Below are 20,163 nucleotides of genomic sequence, written 5' to 3'. Positions count from 1 at the left end.
GTGTTCCAAGGGGGCCCGTTGCAGCATTAGAGGCCCCCACATTCTGTAATAATAGCCCAAACGTCCACCGATAAGGGAAGAGAGGAAACAAGAGGCGGAGCGGCCTAGGGGGTAAGGCCTCCAGCCCCTGGCAGACTCTGCCTCCATCGCCTCCTCGAGGGGACAGGTGAGCACGTGTCCAGTGCGTGGTGGGAGCATTCAGGAGGCAGACAGGACAGCCCGCGGGGAGGGGCCAGCGGTGTGGCGGTCCTCCTTGGGGCTCTGCTGTCACATGGAAGAGTGCTGCACCAATTGGAGGAACAAGGGTGATCTATACGTACTGACTTGGGAAAGATGGCCAACCCAGATCACTAAATGAAAACGCGAATGGTAGGTCAAGATGCACAATGTTCTTCCATTTAGGAATAACCCAAACCCAAACACAGACACGGATGGATGACAGATTTTGAGTCTGGAAAGAACACGATGAATTATTATTAATGGTCACTTCTAGGGGATAAGTTTGGAAGTTTTGTTTTTTTTTTTTAAACGCAGATATTTGATTTTGAGGTATTCTGAAAAGTGAGAAAAAAAGAAAGAAAACAACATACTGTCGTTTGTGGCCGACTGCTAACAAGTAACCGCAAAGTAAGGCAAGCTGCCAGGTTTGCCTTACTTACTCCAGCTGTCTGCAGGGAGACCCCGTCGCTGTGAAGACCCTCTAGCACTGTCAGAGTATTTCACCATGTGCACACATGCGTTATTTCTTACAGAAACTTTTTTTAGAAACAGGGCAATCTTGTGGTTGGTGCACAAAAATTTAGCGACTGCCAGGCACTGTGCCATGCTCTGAGGATACGGGAATGACTATGATGGCCTCTGCCTTCCAGGAGTTCAAGATCTAGTTCCGTGCTTCTCAAACATGAATGTGCTTCCAGACCACCTGGAGATGTCTGGATCGGTTACCCAGTGCCGGGTAACAAACCACCCCGAAACCCAGCGGCTGCAAACAGCAAACGTTTATTATCTAACGTGGCTGCTGAGGGTCAGGAATGCAGGCGTGACTTCGCTGGGTGACTCTGGCTCCGGGTTTCTCCTGAGGCTGCTGTCATCTGAAGGCTTGTCGGGGCTGAAGGCTTCACCCCCGAGAGGCCACACAGACATGGCTGTTGGCAGGAGGCCTCAGTTCTTGGCCATGAGACCCTCTCCAGAGATGAACTACTTGCGTGTCCTCACCACGTGGCACTAGCTTCCCCCAGAGAGTGATCCTAGAGGGAAGGGCACAAGCTGTAATGTCTTTCATGACCTGGCAGCCTTGGAAGTCACACGCCATCATTTCCGCCACATTCTGTTTCTTAGAAACAAGTCACTAAGTACAGCCCACACTCCAGGCCAGGGGAGCATCAAGGAATGTGTGGACATACTTTAAGACCACCACATCTTGTTAAATGCAGATTCTGATTCAGCAGCTCCGGGGAGGAGCCGCACATTCTGCACTTTGAACACCCTCCCAGGCGACACCACTGCGGCTGGTCCATGGACCACACTCTGAGTAGCAAGGAAATCCAACACACGTGCAAAGAACTAGACAGCGCAGATGTCCTCTTCGGAACTACGCTGCTTGCAAGAATAACACCCTTTGTCATCCTGGCATCATCTTTGGATGGGGTCCAATTTTAAAATCACATTTCCCCTGAAAGGTCAGAGCAGTGAAGTAAGGGAAAGACGAGATTACCTCGTGAATACACGAGGACAAGCTGTAATGGAATTAAATCAAAGGAGGATTCAGAAAGTCTCTCTAGTCTTGTGCTGGAAGCTCTCAGAAGCATAAGACAGCAGCCATGGATTCTGAAGGGGATGCTAAACAAACAGCAGTGAATCTGGGCCTTTAATCGGGATTGTACAGTGTGTCTTCAAAGATTGCAAACCTTACGAAAGTAGCTTTGATACAGGAGGGCAGGAACAACGCCAGCATCTCAGAAGCTACGGCCTCTATGTGCTCTGCTGGCTTGAAGGGTGGCACGTTGAACACACCATTTCCCCAGTCAACAGCCTAGGTTTGCTTCCAAATACACATAAAACTATAAATCCTCTATTTGTTATTGCCGTAGATTCACACACCGTGAAATTCACCCTTTCAAGTGTACAGGTGAATGGAAGGAAGGTCATTCTCTTTGCTTCTTGCTGATGATTTAAAAAACCCACAGGCTAGACAGCCACATGCAAAAGGAGGAGTTTGGACCCCTACTTCACAGCATATACAAAACTGACCTCAAAACAGACTAAAAATCTAAATGGTAACACTAAACTCCACGGCTCTTAAAAGAAAACATACGGGTAAATCTGTGTGACCTTCGATTAGGCAACAGTTTCTCAGATACGACAGAAAAGCACGAGCAACAAAAGAAAAAACAGATAAATTAGGCTTCACCAAAATAAACTTTTGTGCTTTAAAGAACACCATTAAGAAAGTGAAAAAAAAGGGGCCAGCCCAGTGGCAGAGCAGTTAAGCTCGCATGTTCCGCTTCGGCGGCCCGGGGTTCGCCGGTTCGGATCCCGGGTGCAGACATGGCACCGCTTGGGAAGCCATGCTATGGCAGGTGTCCCACATATAAAGTAGAGGAAGATGGACATGGATGTTAGCTCAGGGCCAGTCTTCCCCAGCAAAAAGAGGAGGATTGCTGGCAGATGTTAGCTCAGGGCTAATCTTCCTCAAAAAAGAAAAAACAAAACAAAAAATAAAAATAAAGATTAAAAAAGAGAAAGTGAAAAAAAGACCCACAGCAAAGAAGAAAATAGCTGCAAATCATCTCTCTGAATAGGGACTCATACAGTCCCTGTGTACAGTACGGCTAAATGTACCAGGAACCGGAAAAGACGTTCTGCCCTCCATGAGCTCACAGTCTGATAGAGGAAAGACATAAAATGCACACTTATAAAATAACGCAGGCACGACGCAGCAACTGCACAGGAACTTGGCTTTTCAGCTGTTAACTGACGGCACAAACCCTCCTACAGACGTGTGGGTGTAACCCAGCACCAAAGGATGTCACTAACTCTCCTCTCCCGTGTTTAATTTACCGCAATTAGTATCAGAAGACAGCCTCACCTGATCACAGACAATTAAATAATCCACAATGTAGTATATTCTCTGATGGAAGTAACCTGCTCTCACTCTACAATTCAAAATGGAAATGATGACAGTCCTCCACTCACCCGATGGACGTGACAGTCTTGCTTTTCCATCTTAAATGCCCTCGTGTTTTAAATTACCTCTTGTCACCAGTAAACTCAACAATTTTTTTTTCTCGTGAAGATTCCTGTTACTTTCTTTTTTTAAAAGTTTTATTTATTTATTTTTTTTTTGAGGAAGATTAGCCCTGAGCTAACAGCTGCTGCCAATCCTCCTCTTTTGGCTGAGGAAGACTGGCCCTGAGCTAACATCCGTGCCCATCTTCCTCTACTTTATACGTGGGACGCCTGCCACAGCATGGCTTGACAAGTGGTGCCATGTCCATACCCAGGATCCGAACCAGCGAACCCTGGGCCGCCGAGAAGCAGAACGTGCGAACTTAACCGCTGCCCCACCGGGCCGGCCCCTCCTGTTACTTTCTTAATGATTCATTCTTGATGTTTTGAGGAAAAATTAACAATGGACCAAACAAGGCTAAACTTTGTTTGCTGAAACTAGAATGCAGCTGGTGAACCGTCAGCCTTATGGCATGACGCAGCAGAGAAAAGAATCCACACTGGAGAGTTTTATTAACAAAAAAACCTCTCGCCGTTTATCAACAAAATTCACGTAACAATAATTGTGCATTTCCTTTTCTGCCAGTGGCACTTGTTAAATTACCATCATCTTTCATAGACAAGAAGTGGACATACTTCAGTATCTTTCTGATAAATATATCGCCACTCTGCATCCGACCTGGATAATGCTCTTGAGAACGGCATATGCTGGAGCCTGTTAAAAACAAGAAGCAAGCAAAAGAAACACGTTATATGTTCTGTTTCAGCTGTAAGACGCTGGCCTGGCATGGCAGGGGTGAGACTTCTCTGGATAAGAAATAAGATCTAAGAAAAAAACTTATTTTATTTTATTATTATTTTTTTTTTGAGGAAGATTAGCCCTGAGCTAACATCTGCCGGCAATCCCTTTTTTTTTGCTGAGGAAGATTGGCCCTGAGCTAACATCCATGCCTGTCTTCCTCTACTTTATATGTGGGACATCTGTCATAGCATGGCCTGACAAGTGGTGCATAGGTCCACGCCTGGGATCCGAACCAGTGAAGCCCAGGCCGCCAAAGCGGAACTTGAGAACTTAACCGCTGGGCCACCGGGCTGGCCCCACAATTTATTTTAAAATGGAAGAAAAACCTATTGAAAAGATTGGAATGCCTCTGCTTCTGCCAAAACATGTGAATCACCCAGCTGCTCGCTGGAAGTGAAAAGCAGCTGCTGGGGCGGAGGGTACGGGAGGAAGCGACAAACAAGATCCCTCTGGGGACAGAGCGCGGGCTTGCTTTCTGGCTTACTTTCTTTTGCGGTCACTTTGAAATCTACTTTTCTGGGAACAGAAACTTTCCCGCCCCCCAACCTTCCAAGTCAGGCCCCAAAGCAGCCCGGGCAGACAGTAGCGGGATGCCCACCAGTTCCGCGTCGTGTTCGAGGCCTGTGTCGTGGTGCTCAAGCTCTTCATCCCGGAATTTCTTTATCACCTGGTTAAATGAAAAGAAATCAAAGCGGGTCAGCATTCAGCTCTCCTGCCGTCTGTCTTATTTTGGAGGCTAAGGCCTTGCAGTATCGTCTGAGACACGGGGAGGCAAACTTTCTTTGCGGGCTGGAAGGCCCCTGTCTCAACCAGTCATCTCTGCCACGGGAGAGGGGACAGCAGCCATGGCCGTGCAGATGAATGGGCGTGGCTGTGCTCCAATCAAACTTCACTCACAGAAACAGGCGGGCAGCCACAGCCATGGTTCACCAACCTCTGATACAGGCTTAAAAAAATGCAACGGTCCCTTACTTACAGTGGAAAATTATCAGAGGACATCTACTTGCTCATTCACTTACCCTGAAGGGTTCATGCTCGCAGCATTTGCTCAGGACCTATCAAAGGCCTGGAAGAGGACAGAGTACAGGCCTGGGCTACGGGTTCTGGTCCCGGCTCTGCCCAAGCACGTGCCCAGGGCACACGGCTTCAGCGGCCCCTCCGTTTCCTTCAAGATGAAGCACTGACCTAGATGTCTAAGGCCGCATCGTTTCCTAACGTTCTATTGTTTTCTCGTCTTACCAAATTGCACGTCAGCCCCCTTCCAGAGTGCAGTCAATCACCTGCAGGAGTTCCTCGTACTTTTCGGGGTCCTCCTCCATCAGCGTCCTGATCTGGTTGTTGTAGTGATGTGCGATGGACTCTTCCACAGCCACCGTGCAGGCCATCGCGCCCTCCTTCCCAAGCAGCGCGGTGCCCACGCCTGGAGGGTCAAATCCAGAGCAGTGAGGGATGGGGCGGGGACCAGGAAGGGAGCTCGAGCCAGGTCAGGGTTTGTCAGCCTCGCCATTACGGACTTTGCGGCTGGCTGATTCCTGGTGGTGGGGTTGTCCCAGGCATCGTAGGATGTTTAGCAGCATCCCTGGCCTCTACTCACTACATGCCAGTAGCATCCCCAGTTGTGACAACCAAAGACGTCCCCAGATCTTGCCAAGTGTCCTCAGGAGCAACGTGCCCCCGTTGGAAACCACTGTTTCAGGGGGTAGCCTGTCACAGCAGTAAACCCAGAGTCACACAGTAAGAATGCTTTTCTCTTTTAATGCTCTTTCTAACCCTCTGAGTAAGGCAAGGAGAAAGCCTTCACGTGGGGAGAGTCTGTCTTTGATTTTTCTGAACCATTTACGCTTCTCCCTTATGAAGAGTGAGCAGACCCAGGCTTAGAACCTTTATCAGGGAACATGTGGCCACACCTGCATCACTCTAGATTTTTTTCCCCTCTGTTGTGTTTATTTTTACTGTCCCTTCTATTTATGAAAGTACTGGTGTAAAGACTCTATCTTAAATAAATTTAAGTAAAAAAAAAAAAGCCAGGGAACTTAACGTTAGGAAAATAGTCAGTAAATAAAAAGGCTGTAAGAGGACACAGCGAGAATTGTGGAATCGGGACTTCGGCCAGTTAATCCTCCCAGATCCCTAAGCTCGCATAAGCTCTTCCGGACGGGCACGTACCCAGTGCGAACCCCACCACGTTCCAAAAGGGCATCAGAATCGTCGGCCGCACCCTGAACGTAACCATCAACTCACTGAACTTTTTCAAGTGGTCCTTTTCTTGATCCCACATTTTCTGTAAGAAACATAAAAAGAAAGAACGCGAGCATTCCATAGAGGCCGCCTGCTGTATACCAAGAAAGCTCCACGCCATGTCCACGTGGGAGAAAGGAAGCAAAATGGGAACAGAGAAGGGATGCAAACTGCCGCTCCAGGCTGAGTCACCAAAGGAAGAAGCAAGACTGGAAAGAATCCTGGCTACAGAGAAAAGAGTGCCAATGAACCAAGACACGAGCCTGTTATCTCAGTTCCAGAGAAGCGTGCCACGGACCACGGCTCCTCAGAGCCACCACGTGCCTATTATACCACGAGGGTCACCACCCACGAGAAACGAGATGCTTCAGGAGCCCATAAAAAGGGGGAGGGCAGGACATTAGCTATGGTGCAACTCCCTTCCAGGCTGCGAGAAGGGAAGTCTCACTTCCATTGGAGGGAAAGGGAGCATGACAGCAAGAGTCAACACACGGCACTTCCTAGGCGGCCAGGCGTTGTCCAATAACCTTCTGTAGGCAACACACTGAGTCTGTGAAGGACAGACTGTTACTATCCCCATCATGCAGATGAAGAGAGTGAGGCACAGAGAGGTTAAGCACCTTGCCCAAGGACTCAGAGCAGGCAATGTAACTTGTGCTGAGTGTCTGTTACACGCCAGGCACTGAAATAGCTGCTCCCCACCAGCTCATTTATTCCTCCCGAAGAGCCAATGAGGTAGGCGTTAGCAGGCCATTTTGCAGATATGGAAATGGAGGCCCAGAGTCCTCATGTGACTTCCCAAGGTCATGCAAGTACCAGATGGAAGAGAACCATGGGTCTGTGTGACTATGATGCCCAGGCCCCTCCCTCTGCCTCTCAATATACCTCCGCGGGGGCAGGACCACCACCTCTGGGCAGCCAGCGCTTTCACCTAATGCAGTGAATGTCAACCCTTTGTTCCTTACTGCCCGCCCCCCCCATGACATTTTAACACTACAGAGACACTGTGGGCCTGTTTAGGTACCAGAAGGCTGTCTGTGCTTTATACATATAAAGAATAATGTGCATTTCCCTCTTCCTTCCCTGCCCCCCCGCAATAACCAATGTTTCCTCTCTTGGGGAGCACAGCACCTCCCTTGGGGATGCATGAGCGAATGTGATTCACTCCTTGAAGGCCTTTGGATACCCCTGTCCAGGAGGTCAGGCTGAAAGACACACAGGAGTGCCCACCTGAATGACCGGCCCGACGCTTGTCCGGCCCAGGACGGCCATCTGCCCTGCGTAGATGCGGTTGGCTCCATATTCACCTGCATGATCCACCCGGATTATTCGATCCACAGCTGCCCAGTTGATATTGTCTAAAGTCATTCTTGAACTGCAAAATCTGACACCGATTCTTCTTCCATAAGCTGCAATGCAAGTGGTTATTCTTCGTTACTCTCAGGTAAAACTGAGACATTTCCTTTCACAGACAGAAGGGGGGCCCTTAGAACAAAGGTCACAAATGAGCTCCCCATGGGTGGGATACACTCCTAAGTGTATTCTGTTTAACCTGCAGTGTTTTTTTAAAAAGTGAATTCGTTACCAACACTTAAAGCACAGGAGATTTTACCTCTTTAGTAAGATTTCTGGCTTTCTGGTGTCACTTTAAGTGTATGGGATCTGGAAATATCGAGCCTGTTTTCTGACCAAGCACTTAGTGTGGCAGCTGCCTCTAGACGGGCACAGCTCTCCAGTCCACCTGCCCCTCCCAGCTCACTTCCTTCCCAGCCCCGGCTGCACCAAACCCCCTCAGGGAGCTTTCAAAACCATGGATGCTCCTCCCAGCCGATGCTTTGGACACAGGGTGACGGGGCAGGCTTGGTGGAATTCGGGGTGGTTCTGCACTTGAACTTTTCGAGTTCTTTGTTTTACATGCCACACTCTAAACAAAGGAGGGTGCGCATGGAGTGCTGAGGCGCGGGGACCCAGCTCTGACGCACTCCTTCCCCCGCAATGCCTGCTCCATCACACGGAGCATGTTTGACTCAAGAAACTGGTGGGGACGGCCTGGTGGCACAGCGGTTAAGTGCGCACATTCCGCTTCGGAGGCCCGGGGTTCGCCAGTTCGGATCTCGGGTGCGGACATGGCACCGCTTGGCACGCCATGCTGTGGTAGGCGTCCCACATATAAAAAGTAGAGGAAGATGGGCATGGATGTTAGCTCAGGGCCAGTCTTCCTCAGCAAAAAGAGAAGGATTGGCAGCAGATGTTAGCTCAGGACTGATCTTCCTCGGAAAAAAAAAAGAAACTGGAGAGTCTGAGCTCTGCAAAGTATAATGTACTGCTCAGCTCTGTGCCATCAGACAACGGGTCACCGTGCTCCACAGTCATGCTGTTACGTGGAGAATGATTTTAGCCATCTGACAAGGTCAAGGCAGCCTGTCACAAGTTTTTGCCTCCAGGTCCACAGACTGCAGGTTCCATCACACTGATCTCCCTGCGGATGATGAGGCTCAGGAACCAAAAATGATGAGCTCGCTGAATTTCTCAGAATAACCTTGTCTGCTTGTTCTTTCATTTGTTACTCCCACCCCAAGCCACGTCAATGGGAAAGGACTTTAGAGACAACTCAGGACTCCTCAAAAACATTTACTGAGAGACAGCAAGAGGCTGAGCGACAGATGCGTTCAAACACACAGCTGACTCCCAGTGGGGAAGGGGTCGGATTCTATTCGTATTCAGAACACACTAGACTATTTCCCAGCACTGCACCACTTTCCAGATTTAGGCAACTAACAAGTAATTTTGGGGGGAACGTGTGTAGGATTGGGTATCGTGATATTTGCCATTTCTATCCTTTCACAATCTCTGCAAGGTGTCTTTAAAAAGCATGGAATGGACCACAGAAAGGACATGGAGCTAGAGGCAGAAAACACATGTCCTGTCTCTAACACTAATCTCAGACAATTCAGAATCAGCATTTCTTTTTCTTTTTTTTTAGGTATAAATCTTCATGACCTTGGATTAGGCAGTGGTTTACTAACTATGACACCAAAAACACAAACAACAGAAGAAAAAAGAGAGAAACTGGACTTGATCAAATTGAAACTTTTGTGGTTCAAAGGAGACCATCAAGAAAGTAAAAAGACAACACATAGGAGAAAATATTTGCAAATTATATATCTGGGGGACTAGTGTCCAGAATATATAAAGAACCCTTACAACTTAACAATAAATAAATAACCAAATTTAAAAATGGGCAAAAGATTTAACTAGCTGTTTCTCCAAAGAAGATATACTAATGGCCAGTAAGCACATGAAAGGACGCCTGACATCATTAGTCATTAAGGAAACGCAAATCAAAGCCACAATGAGATGCCACTTTATACCTATTGGAATGGCTATAATAAAAGACAGATATTTCCAAGTGTTGGTGAGGACATGGAGAAAATGAAACCCTCATATGTTGCTGCTAAGAATGTACAATGGTGTAGTTGCTTCGCAAAATAATCCCTCAAAAAGTTAAAAATAGGGGGCCGGCCCCGTGGCCGAGTGGTTAAGTTCATGCGCCATGCTTCGGCAGCCCAGGGTTTCACCAGTTTGAATCCTGGGCATGGACATGGCACTGCTCATCAAGCCATGTTGAGGCGGCATCCCACATGCCACAACTAGAAGGATCCACGACTAAAAATACACAACTATGTACTGGGGGTCTTTGGGAGAAAAAAGGAAAAAATTAAAAAATTTTAAAAAAAAGTTAAAAATAGAGTTACCATATGACTCAGCAATTCCACTCATAGATATGGAACATATGTATACATATACTCAAAAGAATTGAAAACATATGTCCACACAAAAACTTGTACAGGAATGTTCATAGTAGCATGAATTGCAACAGCCAAAAAGTGAAAACTCAAATGCCCGTCAATTGATAAACAAAATGTAGTACAGCCATACAATAGAATATTACTTGACAATAAAAAGGAATGAAGCACTGATGGAAGCTACAACATGGACGAACCCTGAAACACTATGCTAAGTTAAAGAACCAGACACAAAAGGCCACACATTGTGTGATTCTATTTGTATGAAATGTTCAGAATAGATAAATTAATAGAAACTGAACGTAGATCAGTGATTGATAGAGGCTGGGAAAGGGGGAAATGGGGAGTGACTGCTAATTGGCACAGGGTTTCTTTTGGGGTAAAATTGTTCTGAAATTAGATAGTGGTGATGGCTGTACAAGTTTGTGAATGTACTAAAAACCACTGAGTCGTACAAATTAAAAGGGTGAATTTTATGGCATGTGAATTATAGCTCCATTTTTAAAATGTCATCTGGGGTCCCTGTGGCATGGAGAGCATGCTGAGGGATGTGAATTAAATCCTGCAAGCAATGGAGACTTTCTTAGTATTGTGTGCACATGCGCACACACACACACACACACACACTCTTCTCCCACTATAGTTGGAAAACCAGGAAGATGAAATCAACAAAAATCCCCCACGGTGCTGCCCCCTAGAGGCAATCAGTATGAACAGTTGTCATATCTCCTTACGCTCCTGTTTGTGTTCCTACCGAGATTATGTTTTATGTACAATTTGTTATGCTGTTTTTTCAGTTACCATAAACTTATTCTGAGCATTATTTAAAAATAAATTTCTTATCTAATTACAAGTTATTTATGGTGGAAACTTTGGAAAATATATAAAATTATAAAGAAGAAAATTAAAATCATCCATAATCCCACCAGTAAGAAGTAATCATTACTGAAATTTAAGTATATTTTATTTTGGCTTTTTTCTGAGTAAATGTCATTTTTAACGGCTATATAATAGGTCAGCCAGTATCACACATTACTTCCATTGTAACACAGGTTATTTCCAATTTTTCTCTATATAAATAATGATGTAATAAATATGAAGCTTTTCATAAATGGGGTTATTTCCTTAGCATCTCAGAAATAGAATTACTGGGTCAAAGACTGAATATCTTTATGCCTTTATGATGTACTCTTAAACTGCATTCTAAAACACAGAATCACCTTTTCTTACTTAGCATATAATCAAGTTGTTAATATAACCTGATTTTTAATATAAACTTGGCAATAATCAGGTTAGTCCTTTTTAAGGGAAAACATACAGTAATAAAACTTTTCTTACTGAGTTATCCTGAAGAGAAGATATAGGAAGCAAAGTAACTTTATAAATGAAAAGAATGATTCTTATTCTGTTATGTTCATCGGCTCAACGAAGGAGCATTAAAATTCATGTTCAACAGTCCTGAGTTTTGCCTGTATTGTTACACACTTTAAAACAATATAAAATAAAGTTAAGGCCCAGTGCTAGCAGCTCTCAAATGCATCATTTTATATTCATGCTTTCCCAAAGTATGAAACACATCCCAATGGTGGTACCTAGGAGGTTTTAAGGGGAGTATGGGAAGATCTTAAGTGGCTATGGATATGCATTAAACAACATCAATGTAATGAGTTATTCTCTTTTCAATTCTCTTCCAATCCTTTTGATTTCATCAAGGAGGCTGTCTCTACTGACAGCTGGTATATTCTGAACACCTTCCTAACCCTTGCTGATCTCCCTTTTTTACCAGAAAGACAGTCTTGTGTTCAAGCCTCGGTAAGCAACAGTATCTAATATAATTTAGTACCTTTTTGTTTTCAGCGTATTTTTTATTACTCTATTTTGGGCAGGCGATACTGGTTTTCCGTTTACCCTCAGGATTTAGTTTCCGTGACATTATTTAAAAATGGAACACAGCTATAGAAAAAACACATTTAGTAATTAAAAGCACAAGTGGTATTGCTATAAGGCAAAGATCCTGAAGATGGTACACGAATGATTTAACTTTGAGAAAATGACCTCACAATTTTCTGAGATGAAACGAGGAGAGAAGCCAGGACCCAAACCCAAATCTCCTACTCCAAATCTCACGCTTCTCCCCCCGCCCTGGTGCTCCTTAAACTTTACACTGCACACAGATCATTCGCAGGTCTTGTTAAGAGACAGGCACAGCGACCCGGAGGTCAAGGATGGGACCTGACAATCTGCATTTCTAACAAGCTGGGTTGGGGGGGGCGATGCTGCTGGTCAAACGACCGCCCTTGGCCTGGAGAGGCCCTGAGCGAAGGCTACAATGACACCGTGGGACACTGAGCTTTCAAGGTCGCCCACTGTCCTCAGCCCGGAACGCCGACCACATCTGCAGTGACGTCACAGCACAGACGTGCAAATACGTCATTCCCCAACGCGGCCCCCGGAACGGACGCCCCGGAGCATCCCTGCGGAGAACCACCCTCGCCCTACCAGCCTTCTCGCAGCGCACCCCACGCCCCGCCCCGCCCGCGGCCCCGCGCTTCAAGCCTCCTAGTCGCGCTCCGTCGCAGCGCTGTGACGTATACACGCGTCCCCCGTGACCTCTCCGGCAAACGCCGCTGGCGAAAATTCCCTGGCTCGCCGGCCCAGCGCGCGGGGCAGCTGCACATGCCTTTTACCTGAGAGAGGCTGCCGGGCGCCCGTGCACAGCCGCCACAGCGAGCGAGCGGCCGCCGCCCGGGCGCAGCTCATGGCCCTGAAAACAGGAGCCGCTCCCCAGGGCGACGCGGGCCAAACGTGCCCTTGGCGCACACTAATGACGCAAAACACACGTAAGACAGGCGCTACCCGCCTTTGCATCGATGGAAACGCCCCTAGGCCCCCGCTTCCATCCAATTGGTTGGAAATGGCAAGTGAGAATATTCTATTGGATGTCATCACTATCAATCACTCAAGAGCCGAGCGTTGGTAAAGGAGCCTCGGGTTGCCATGGAGATGAGAATGCTAAATTGTATTTTTTTCAAAGATCCGGACAGAGTCGAGATTTGTCACTTAACTTCCTGGGAAAGAGGAACATGAGGGAATTCTTTCTGGCTTCGCCATCGTATTTTCTGCTTTGCCAACGTGGAGGGAGATTTTTCTCCGTATCAAACATCCACTTCAGTAGAAATTGCATGCTGAAATTAAATTCACCACACGGTCAATACAGTTATCTCTAGGTGTTGGGGCTGACAGGCAACTTTAAATTTCTTCCTAGTCCTTTTCTCTATTTTCAGATTTTCTACGGAGAGCATGTATTATTATTATTACTTTGTCTCCACTTTCCTGTTGGTGTGCGTGTATATTGGTGCAAATTGGTTTCTTGAAGGGTGGAGTGGAGAGGGGAGGTTTATCAGACTTTTTAAAGCGCAAATCCAATGTGTGGATGTAGGCTCATCAATTGTAATGAATGTACCACTCTGGCGGGGCATGTTGATAATGGAGGAGGCTATGCGTGTGTAGGGGGAAGGGAGCAGATGGGAAATCTCTACCTTCCTCTCAATTTTGCTATGAACCTAAAACTACTCTAAAAAAAGGTCTTAAAAAAATTTTTGTTGGATATTTTTATAAAATTCATATCCACTGATACAGCAATCCTGCTTCTAGGGGTCTATCCAGCAGAAATAATTGTTCGAATGTTTAATGTATATATATGAGGGCAAAAAATCAAAGATGCGATCTGGAAGGATATAGAACAAAACGTTTAATATTGGTAACTTCAGAGGGTTGGGATTGTGAGAAGGGGCTTATCATTTTTTATTGTATACCCTGGGATTGTATATATCTTTAATCCAAGTTATTGTAAAACATTTAAGTAATTTTAACCTAAATACTTAGTGAAAGTGAAGGTGATATTAATATTCTCATATAAAGCCACTGATGAATAAATGACAAGTGATAGGATATATTGGAGTATATGAGGAAGCCATTTGGTTTAAAACTAATTTGGCCTGACCTGGTTTTTCCAAAAGGGCCTGATGTGTCCTGTTGAACAGGCATTGTACATCTGCTTCAAACATTTACAATGTCCCGGAGACAAGAATGATGTCCTTAAAGATAGGGATGTAGTTTCCCCCTCATATCTGCATGTCTTTAAGGATAAGCATCTCTTCCTAAAAGTTAAGGATTAATTAGTGACCTGCTGTGCTCACCTTGAGACCACTAACCTGCTGTGCCAGCAAAGCAATCTCGTGATTATTAAGGGACATTCCTATCATGTGGGATGTATGCTCTTTGTTCCAAGACGGTCTATAACCACTCTGTACACCCCACTTCTTTGGAATGCTTCCTTCCTTTGTGAAGGTACTCTCCTGGGCTATATAGTCCTTAGGGTTAACTCACAATAAACTCACCCCAATTTTGATTTATAGATTGATTATGAATTATTTCTGTTGACACCATTGAGAGCGTAAATCTGGCTCTCAAAAGCTTTAAACTGTCCTAAATCTTTGCTGTAATCCCACTTCTAGGTTCTGTCTCTAAGAAGAAAAGATGTTGACAAAGATTTATGGATGTCCCAGTTATTTCTTATCAGGAAAATTTGGAAACAAAATGTTAAACAGCAAGAGAAGGTTAAAAAAAAAATCCATCTGTGTGATGTCATATTATGTGGCACATTGAAATGTTTATAAAGAACTTTTGATAACATGAGAAAATACGTTAAGTGAAAAAAAAACCAACATTTTTTTTCCTTCCCTTCTCATTTGCCCTCCCTCTCTCCTCATCCTTCCTATCTTAAAAGGAATTTTGCCAAGATTAATAGTGGATGTCCATAAATGGTGCTTATAAGTGATTTTTACTTTTTTTCTCTGTAGCTTTCAAATTTCTCTGTATTTTCTATAATAAACAAGTAATTTTATGAGAAAACAAAATTTCAAACAGAAAAAAGCATATTATTCCCTAAGTCAATCTTCAAAAATAAGAGTGAATGTATCTATTATTTTTCCATTTTAAAGATGAACTTTAAAAAGTGAACTTTATCTCAGAAAGATGAAGACACCTGTACAAAATCACACAATTAAGCAAGTAACAAAGCCATTCCATGCCCCCAGCACATCTCATGAATTGGAAAAGAAATATACCAAGTGGAATTTACTAATAAAACATTACACCATATAAAGAAGATACATTCAGAAGTGCTATCTTCCCAGGGATCAAGTCTTGCATGCCACCTGGTAAAACTAATTCCTTTCTTCTCCAATACTTAGGCAAGTGGGTGGCTGCAATGAGATATATAGCTGCAGAAATCTTTGCCGCCAACGTGCGAGTTAACGTAAACTAAAGACTTCCTTCACTGGATTCTTCTCTTTGCTGGGATGAGAATATTTTGCGATTGCGAGAATGTGCAAGGCTGCCTTGATTACGATCAAGAGCCTGGAACTGAAAGGAGCAGAAGAGAGAAATCGAGAGATGTTTGCGGAGATTTTTAAAATTCCAGCTCCCAGTGTTTGTAAGGGATGGGGGGAGGGGGTGAAAACAAACTGAATATCCTGTGATATTAAAAACAAGGAGGTAGCTACTTTATGGAAAGATCTTTAAGATATTAAGGAGGAAAAAAAGGAGAGGCTCAGAAATACACACCCCTCCTCGGCTTCAACAGAGTCAAGGAGTCTTACAAGCACCCATCTAATGATTTTCTAGAATTAAACGCTTCTTTCTTCTCTCTGATTCTAGGAAAGGGCAAAGAGCAACTTTACAAACTGTTAGAGTTTTCCACGATCACTTGACTGCTGACGAGAAGCCTCTGAGGATTCAAACACACACGATCACGTTTTAAAATCTTCAAGACACGGTTTAATCAGTAGTTTTAATGCACATTTGTTAGAGAGAGCTACGCTTTAACAATTCCACAGACAGCACCTTAAGTTATTACAGCTATCAAAATATATAAAAACATTCAAGAGGTACGCCAATTAGCAGCATTTAACGAAAACTAATATATTAGCATATTTCAGTATCAGTTTTATAATAGGGGAAGAAAATAGAGCTTCCATCTCTCTCTCTCTCTCTCTCTCTCTCTCTCGCACACACACACACAGGAAACTTGACTGACCTCAGAAGCGTGTAAAGGTAAGAACATTAAATACATAAAGGCACTAGGCAGAAATGCCAACAATTAGAACTTCTTTTTAAAGTGAGGATGGAATGAACTTTTGGTTACTCAAAATTCCATGATACTAGCTTTCGCCAACCTGCACTCAACTCTGAATTCCAGGCTACCCCCCACCCCCCAGGAAAGGTTTAGAGCCAGTGAAAGGAAGAAAAGCGATGGAAGGAAGGCTCGAATGGTCCATTACAAAACTGTAGTACTTTGAAAAGATCCTGAAGATATTAAAATGAAAACAGATTATATTAAACAATAACTTAGGCTTCCATTCAAAGGTCCAGAGCTATCCATTTCGGGTAAGTGTCTGATGAGGTATTTATCGCATATGGTTTTTCCTGTAACGGAAATCATAAGAGAGACCCTGCGTGTTTTGTAAAATAAAATTTAAAACTTTAAGCGCAAGAAAACAAACAATAGTCCTTAAAAATACACACACGTGCATTTAAGATGCCAGCACTCGTCCCAGTTTGGTATACTGGCGCAGGCTGCTCTGATGCTGCAACCCACATCCCAAAACACTTATGCATAGAAACCCACAGCTCAGATATTCAGCAGAACTTTCCAGCCTGCCTCTGAAATGTTAAGTGTCCTTCAGAAATGGAGACCTCAGAGCAGGAAGCAAAAGGGCATTTGGAAGATGGAGACACAGACCTCACCTCAATTTTGGTGGCACAGGGCTCTCTGGTAAGTCTCAGCACTCAGGACTACAAGAGAACTGAAGGCTTGTGGCTATCCAGTGCCTGAAGAGCAGCTTTGCCCTGAGTCATGAGGCTGCAGCAAAATGCCCAGGAAGCTAAGAACTCAAGGCCCCCATCCAGCAACTTCCATCCTCCTAAGGCTGATTCACCCAGGCCCCTTAGGGACCGCTGATTCACACAGCAGGACTGCCTTTCTCTCTCACGTTACTACCGTGAAGCTGAAATTACATAACCACCCTCTCCATGTTCCCATCTGTTCCAAACATCACGATTCAAGGATTTCTCTTCATCCAAAAAAAAAAAAAAAAAAATCAGTATACAGAACCACTCAAAAGGGCCTCTACTTCTCAGAACATTTCTCAGCTTAAACCTGCAGAACCTGGTTCAAAAGAAAGAACACAGTCTCGTGAACAGACGACTTCTACAGTTAACTTGAAAAGACAACACAAATAAGCTTTTGACAATATCACAGGTCTCTCCTCCTTGGTTTTAGTTGTAAAAGCTTCAGCCGCCTCCTGTGTTGGTTTTTTGGTATAGTCCTCACTGAGTGGCTGGTCTACAGGCAAGGCTTGGTTTTGAACCTGCTTTTTTCTAAGTCGCTAAAGCCCTAAACTGGGGCTGGGTTATGTAAACATGGCCACCGCAGTGGCACATATGGAACCACTTACAGAAAAGGCCTGAACTCCAGAAAAATATATTTTAAAATTCCTGCTCAAAACCCAGATGGACTGTGCAGGCTCGGCAGGTCCCTGGGTCAGCTTATAAGTGACATGCAGCAGCATCTTCACCCTCAGTCTAGTCGGTTCCTCATTTCCCTCTGGGCTTCTGTTAGTTTCTGGATTAGATAACGCTTGTCACGGCTTTCCTAAAAAAAGAAATAGGTTCAAAAGCACATTCAATTTCTTTGGAAACAAATGTCATTATTTCGACCTAATAAATTCTCCATCAGACTCGGGGTTAAGGATCCTTAACCAGTGGATGATGGTACTGGCCTCCAGACTGGTCTGCCTCTTTAACTCGTCCCCTCCACTGCCCCTTGTCCACAAAGCGGTCAATAATCTTTTTAAAATGTACATCAGATTCCTACTTAACACCCTCCAAGGGCTTCCTATCACACTCAGAATTAAACCGAAACTTCCCAGCAGAGCCCTCAGGCTATGCTGTGACCCCAACCGAGGCCTGGCGCAGTGCTCAAGACATAATGCTGAAGGAATGGGCAAGTCAGTGAATGAATGATGCTGGAGGAGACTGAGCCCGAAGGCAGAGTTTTGGAGGACAGTGGTGAGAGGGGGCAGCAGCATTCCACCCGCTCCCCGAGACAGGCGCCACTTTGCGTTCTGTGTCCTGGGTAACGGTGCCAGGCCACGACCCTCTGGACCTGCTGCTCTTCCTTACCAGGGACAGCTGTTCTCGGAGCTGGACAACCACACGCTTGTGCGCTCCGGCCAGGGCGATGAAGTAAAACATGATAAGGCTGTAACAGAAGGCAGAGAGGTCACGAGGGAGCTGGTGCCATCTGAAGGCCGCTGGAAAAACAACCCGCCACGTTCGTTCAGCCTGCAACAGTCTCACTTTTGTTAGAAAGACAGAAAACCCTCATCTCTCTCAAGCAGAGGGAGAAACAGCCTGAGGGTTTTATTTGGCAGTGGCAGCAGAGACTGATTCATGCCTTGCTTTGTAAGTTAATACTAAAAATTGATGATGTTCTCCCAGCACACACGACACGATAGGGGACAGAGAAGGAGGTGGTCCCGAAAGTCAGCTCAGCATGGAATGAAGTGGCTGTGGATGATCACTGTGGAACCTCTCTGGCCTCAGTTTCTTCATCTGTAAGATGGGGATAATATATAGTAGACCCCAGGGATAACAAGCCTAAGATAGTATAATTTGGAATAAAAGCAATGGGCTGCTGTTTTCTGTGCAGCCCCACATCTCAAACGGGGGTGGCTGGAGTCATTATCTTTGGGGAGAAGGGCAAGTGGAGTGGAGGGCAACCCCCAGGAAGACAGCAGGCATGCTCATTCAGGGAAGGGGCGGTGGTTTCCCATCCACTCTCTCCAGAGAGGGCTGAGGAGATGAGAGCCACGGGAATCACGATATCTGTCACACTCTTCTGGAAGTCCCCAAGGCCTAGGACAAGAATGGCCCCCAAAGATGTTGAAGGCAGATCAGTTCACCACCACTAGATGGCGCCAGCCAAACCACAGTTGGGGTGAACCCAGGAGGATGGAACAGCTGGATCGCCAGGGTCCTCAGAATTCCAGGCCGGCTGACTGCACCGCTTCCCTAAGCCATTTTATTAATCTCATCAAAAGGTATCCTGCTTTTAACGGATGAATTTTTTGGGCCCACTTCTTGCCTTACGGCAGAGCTTTACTGTAATAATTGATGAGGATTTTAGGCTGGTTACTTTTAAAACTGCACATGAGAAGCAGGCTCTGAGGACTGGAATTTGCTTGCCCTTTTGAGAGACATTTGCATTTGTGAAGGAAGGGGGGATGACCTTGTAGGGACCTGAAATTGGCCACCCCAGGATATGTCTCTTTGGCATCGGAATTGTTTGGGGCTGATTGCTTTTGATAACAGGGACAGGGAAGGAGGCTCTGGGGAATGGAACTTGCCCTTGTTGGGACACATTTACATTTGTAAGGTAAATCTCTATCTGTAAAAGGTGCCTCCCTCTCTGTACCAGGAAGAAGAAGAGAGATGACCTTATCCCTAGAAGCTCTTAATGGGGAAGGCAAGAACTTAAGTTGGTTGCTGTCTGGCAATCTCATGTAACTGATTTAGGGTGGTGGCTTCTAACCTTTCTAACCTTTACTTAATCCGATTTGATTCTTGTCTAAAAGTCATGGGATCACCCAATGACCAGACCCCACCTGCACTGATACCATTTTAACTTTTTTTTCATGTTCTTTCCTTTGTCTTGTGAAGAGATGACTCACGTACCCATGCCTTATAAAATTAGCCCTAACCCTCAACCTGGGGCAGCAGCAGGAGCTCTGACTGCCCGTGGGTCTTGTCCCCACACACCAGCTCTGCCTGCCCATGGGTCCTGTCCCCATGCCAGCGGGGGCAGCAGCAGCGGCTCTGCCTGCCCGTGGGTCCTGTCCCCATGCCAGCAGGGGCAGCAGAAGCGGCAGCAGAAGCTCTGAGTGCCCATGGGTCCTGTCCCCATGCTATTCCACACTATTCTCTAAATAAAAGAGCACTCCTGCCAGATCTTGAGAGTCTAAG

The 20,163-nt window shown here is 45.4% G+C and overlaps 2 protein-coding genes across 7 annotated transcripts in view; both read right to left on the bottom strand.

Moving 5' to 3' along the window:
* Positions 1 to 447: 447 nt before the first annotated feature.
* On the bottom strand, positions 448 to 12,920 carry COQ7 (coenzyme Q7, hydroxylase). Of its 2 annotated transcripts, XM_014853471.3 has the most exons (7): positions 12,762 to 12,920; positions 7,499 to 7,677; positions 6,197 to 6,311; positions 5,311 to 5,450; positions 4,629 to 4,697; positions 3,865 to 3,943; positions 448 to 1,247 (listed from the first exon to the last, which is right to left on the bottom strand). In XM_014853471.3, exons 1-6 carry the CDS (start codon positions 12,832 to 12,834, stop codon positions 3,866 to 3,868), a joined length of 654 nt encoding a protein of 217 aa, XP_014708957.2. In that variant the 5' UTR covers positions 12,835 to 12,920; the 3' UTR covers positions 448 to 1,247; position 3,865. The 2 variants fall into 2 exon arrangements, with proteins under 2 accessions (XP_014708957.2, XP_070340955.1); XM_070484854.1 differs by lacking the exon at positions 448 to 1,247 and having other exon boundaries at positions 3,723 to 3,943.
* Positions 12,921 to 15,892: 2,972 nt separating this feature from the next.
* Positions 15,893 to 20,163, bottom strand: part of TMC7 (transmembrane channel like 7) — a 49,018-nt gene continuing 44,747 nt past the window's right edge. For all 5 annotated transcript variants that reach the window (XM_044747145.2, XM_014853466.3, XM_070484852.1 and 2 more), the window contains 2 exons: positions 18,322 to 18,400; positions 15,893 to 17,791 (listed from right to left, as the gene is read on the bottom strand). In XM_044747145.2, coding sequence (XP_044603080.1) covers positions 17,717 to 17,791; positions 18,322 to 18,400 — 154 coding nt within the window. In that variant the 3' untranslated portion in view covers positions 15,893 to 17,716. The remainder of the gene's footprint in view (positions 17,792 to 18,321; positions 18,401 to 20,163) is intronic.

The sequence above is a fragment of the Equus asinus genome, chromosome 14 (assembly GCF_041296235.1).
Source record: "Equus asinus isolate D_3611 breed Donkey chromosome 14, EquAss-T2T_v2, whole genome shotgun sequence".
NCBI classification, from domain to species: domain Eukaryota; kingdom Metazoa; phylum Chordata; class Mammalia; order Perissodactyla; family Equidae; genus Equus; species Equus asinus.
Note: the sequence above shows the minus strand (reverse complement) of the source record. Positions and strands in the feature narration are given on the sequence as shown.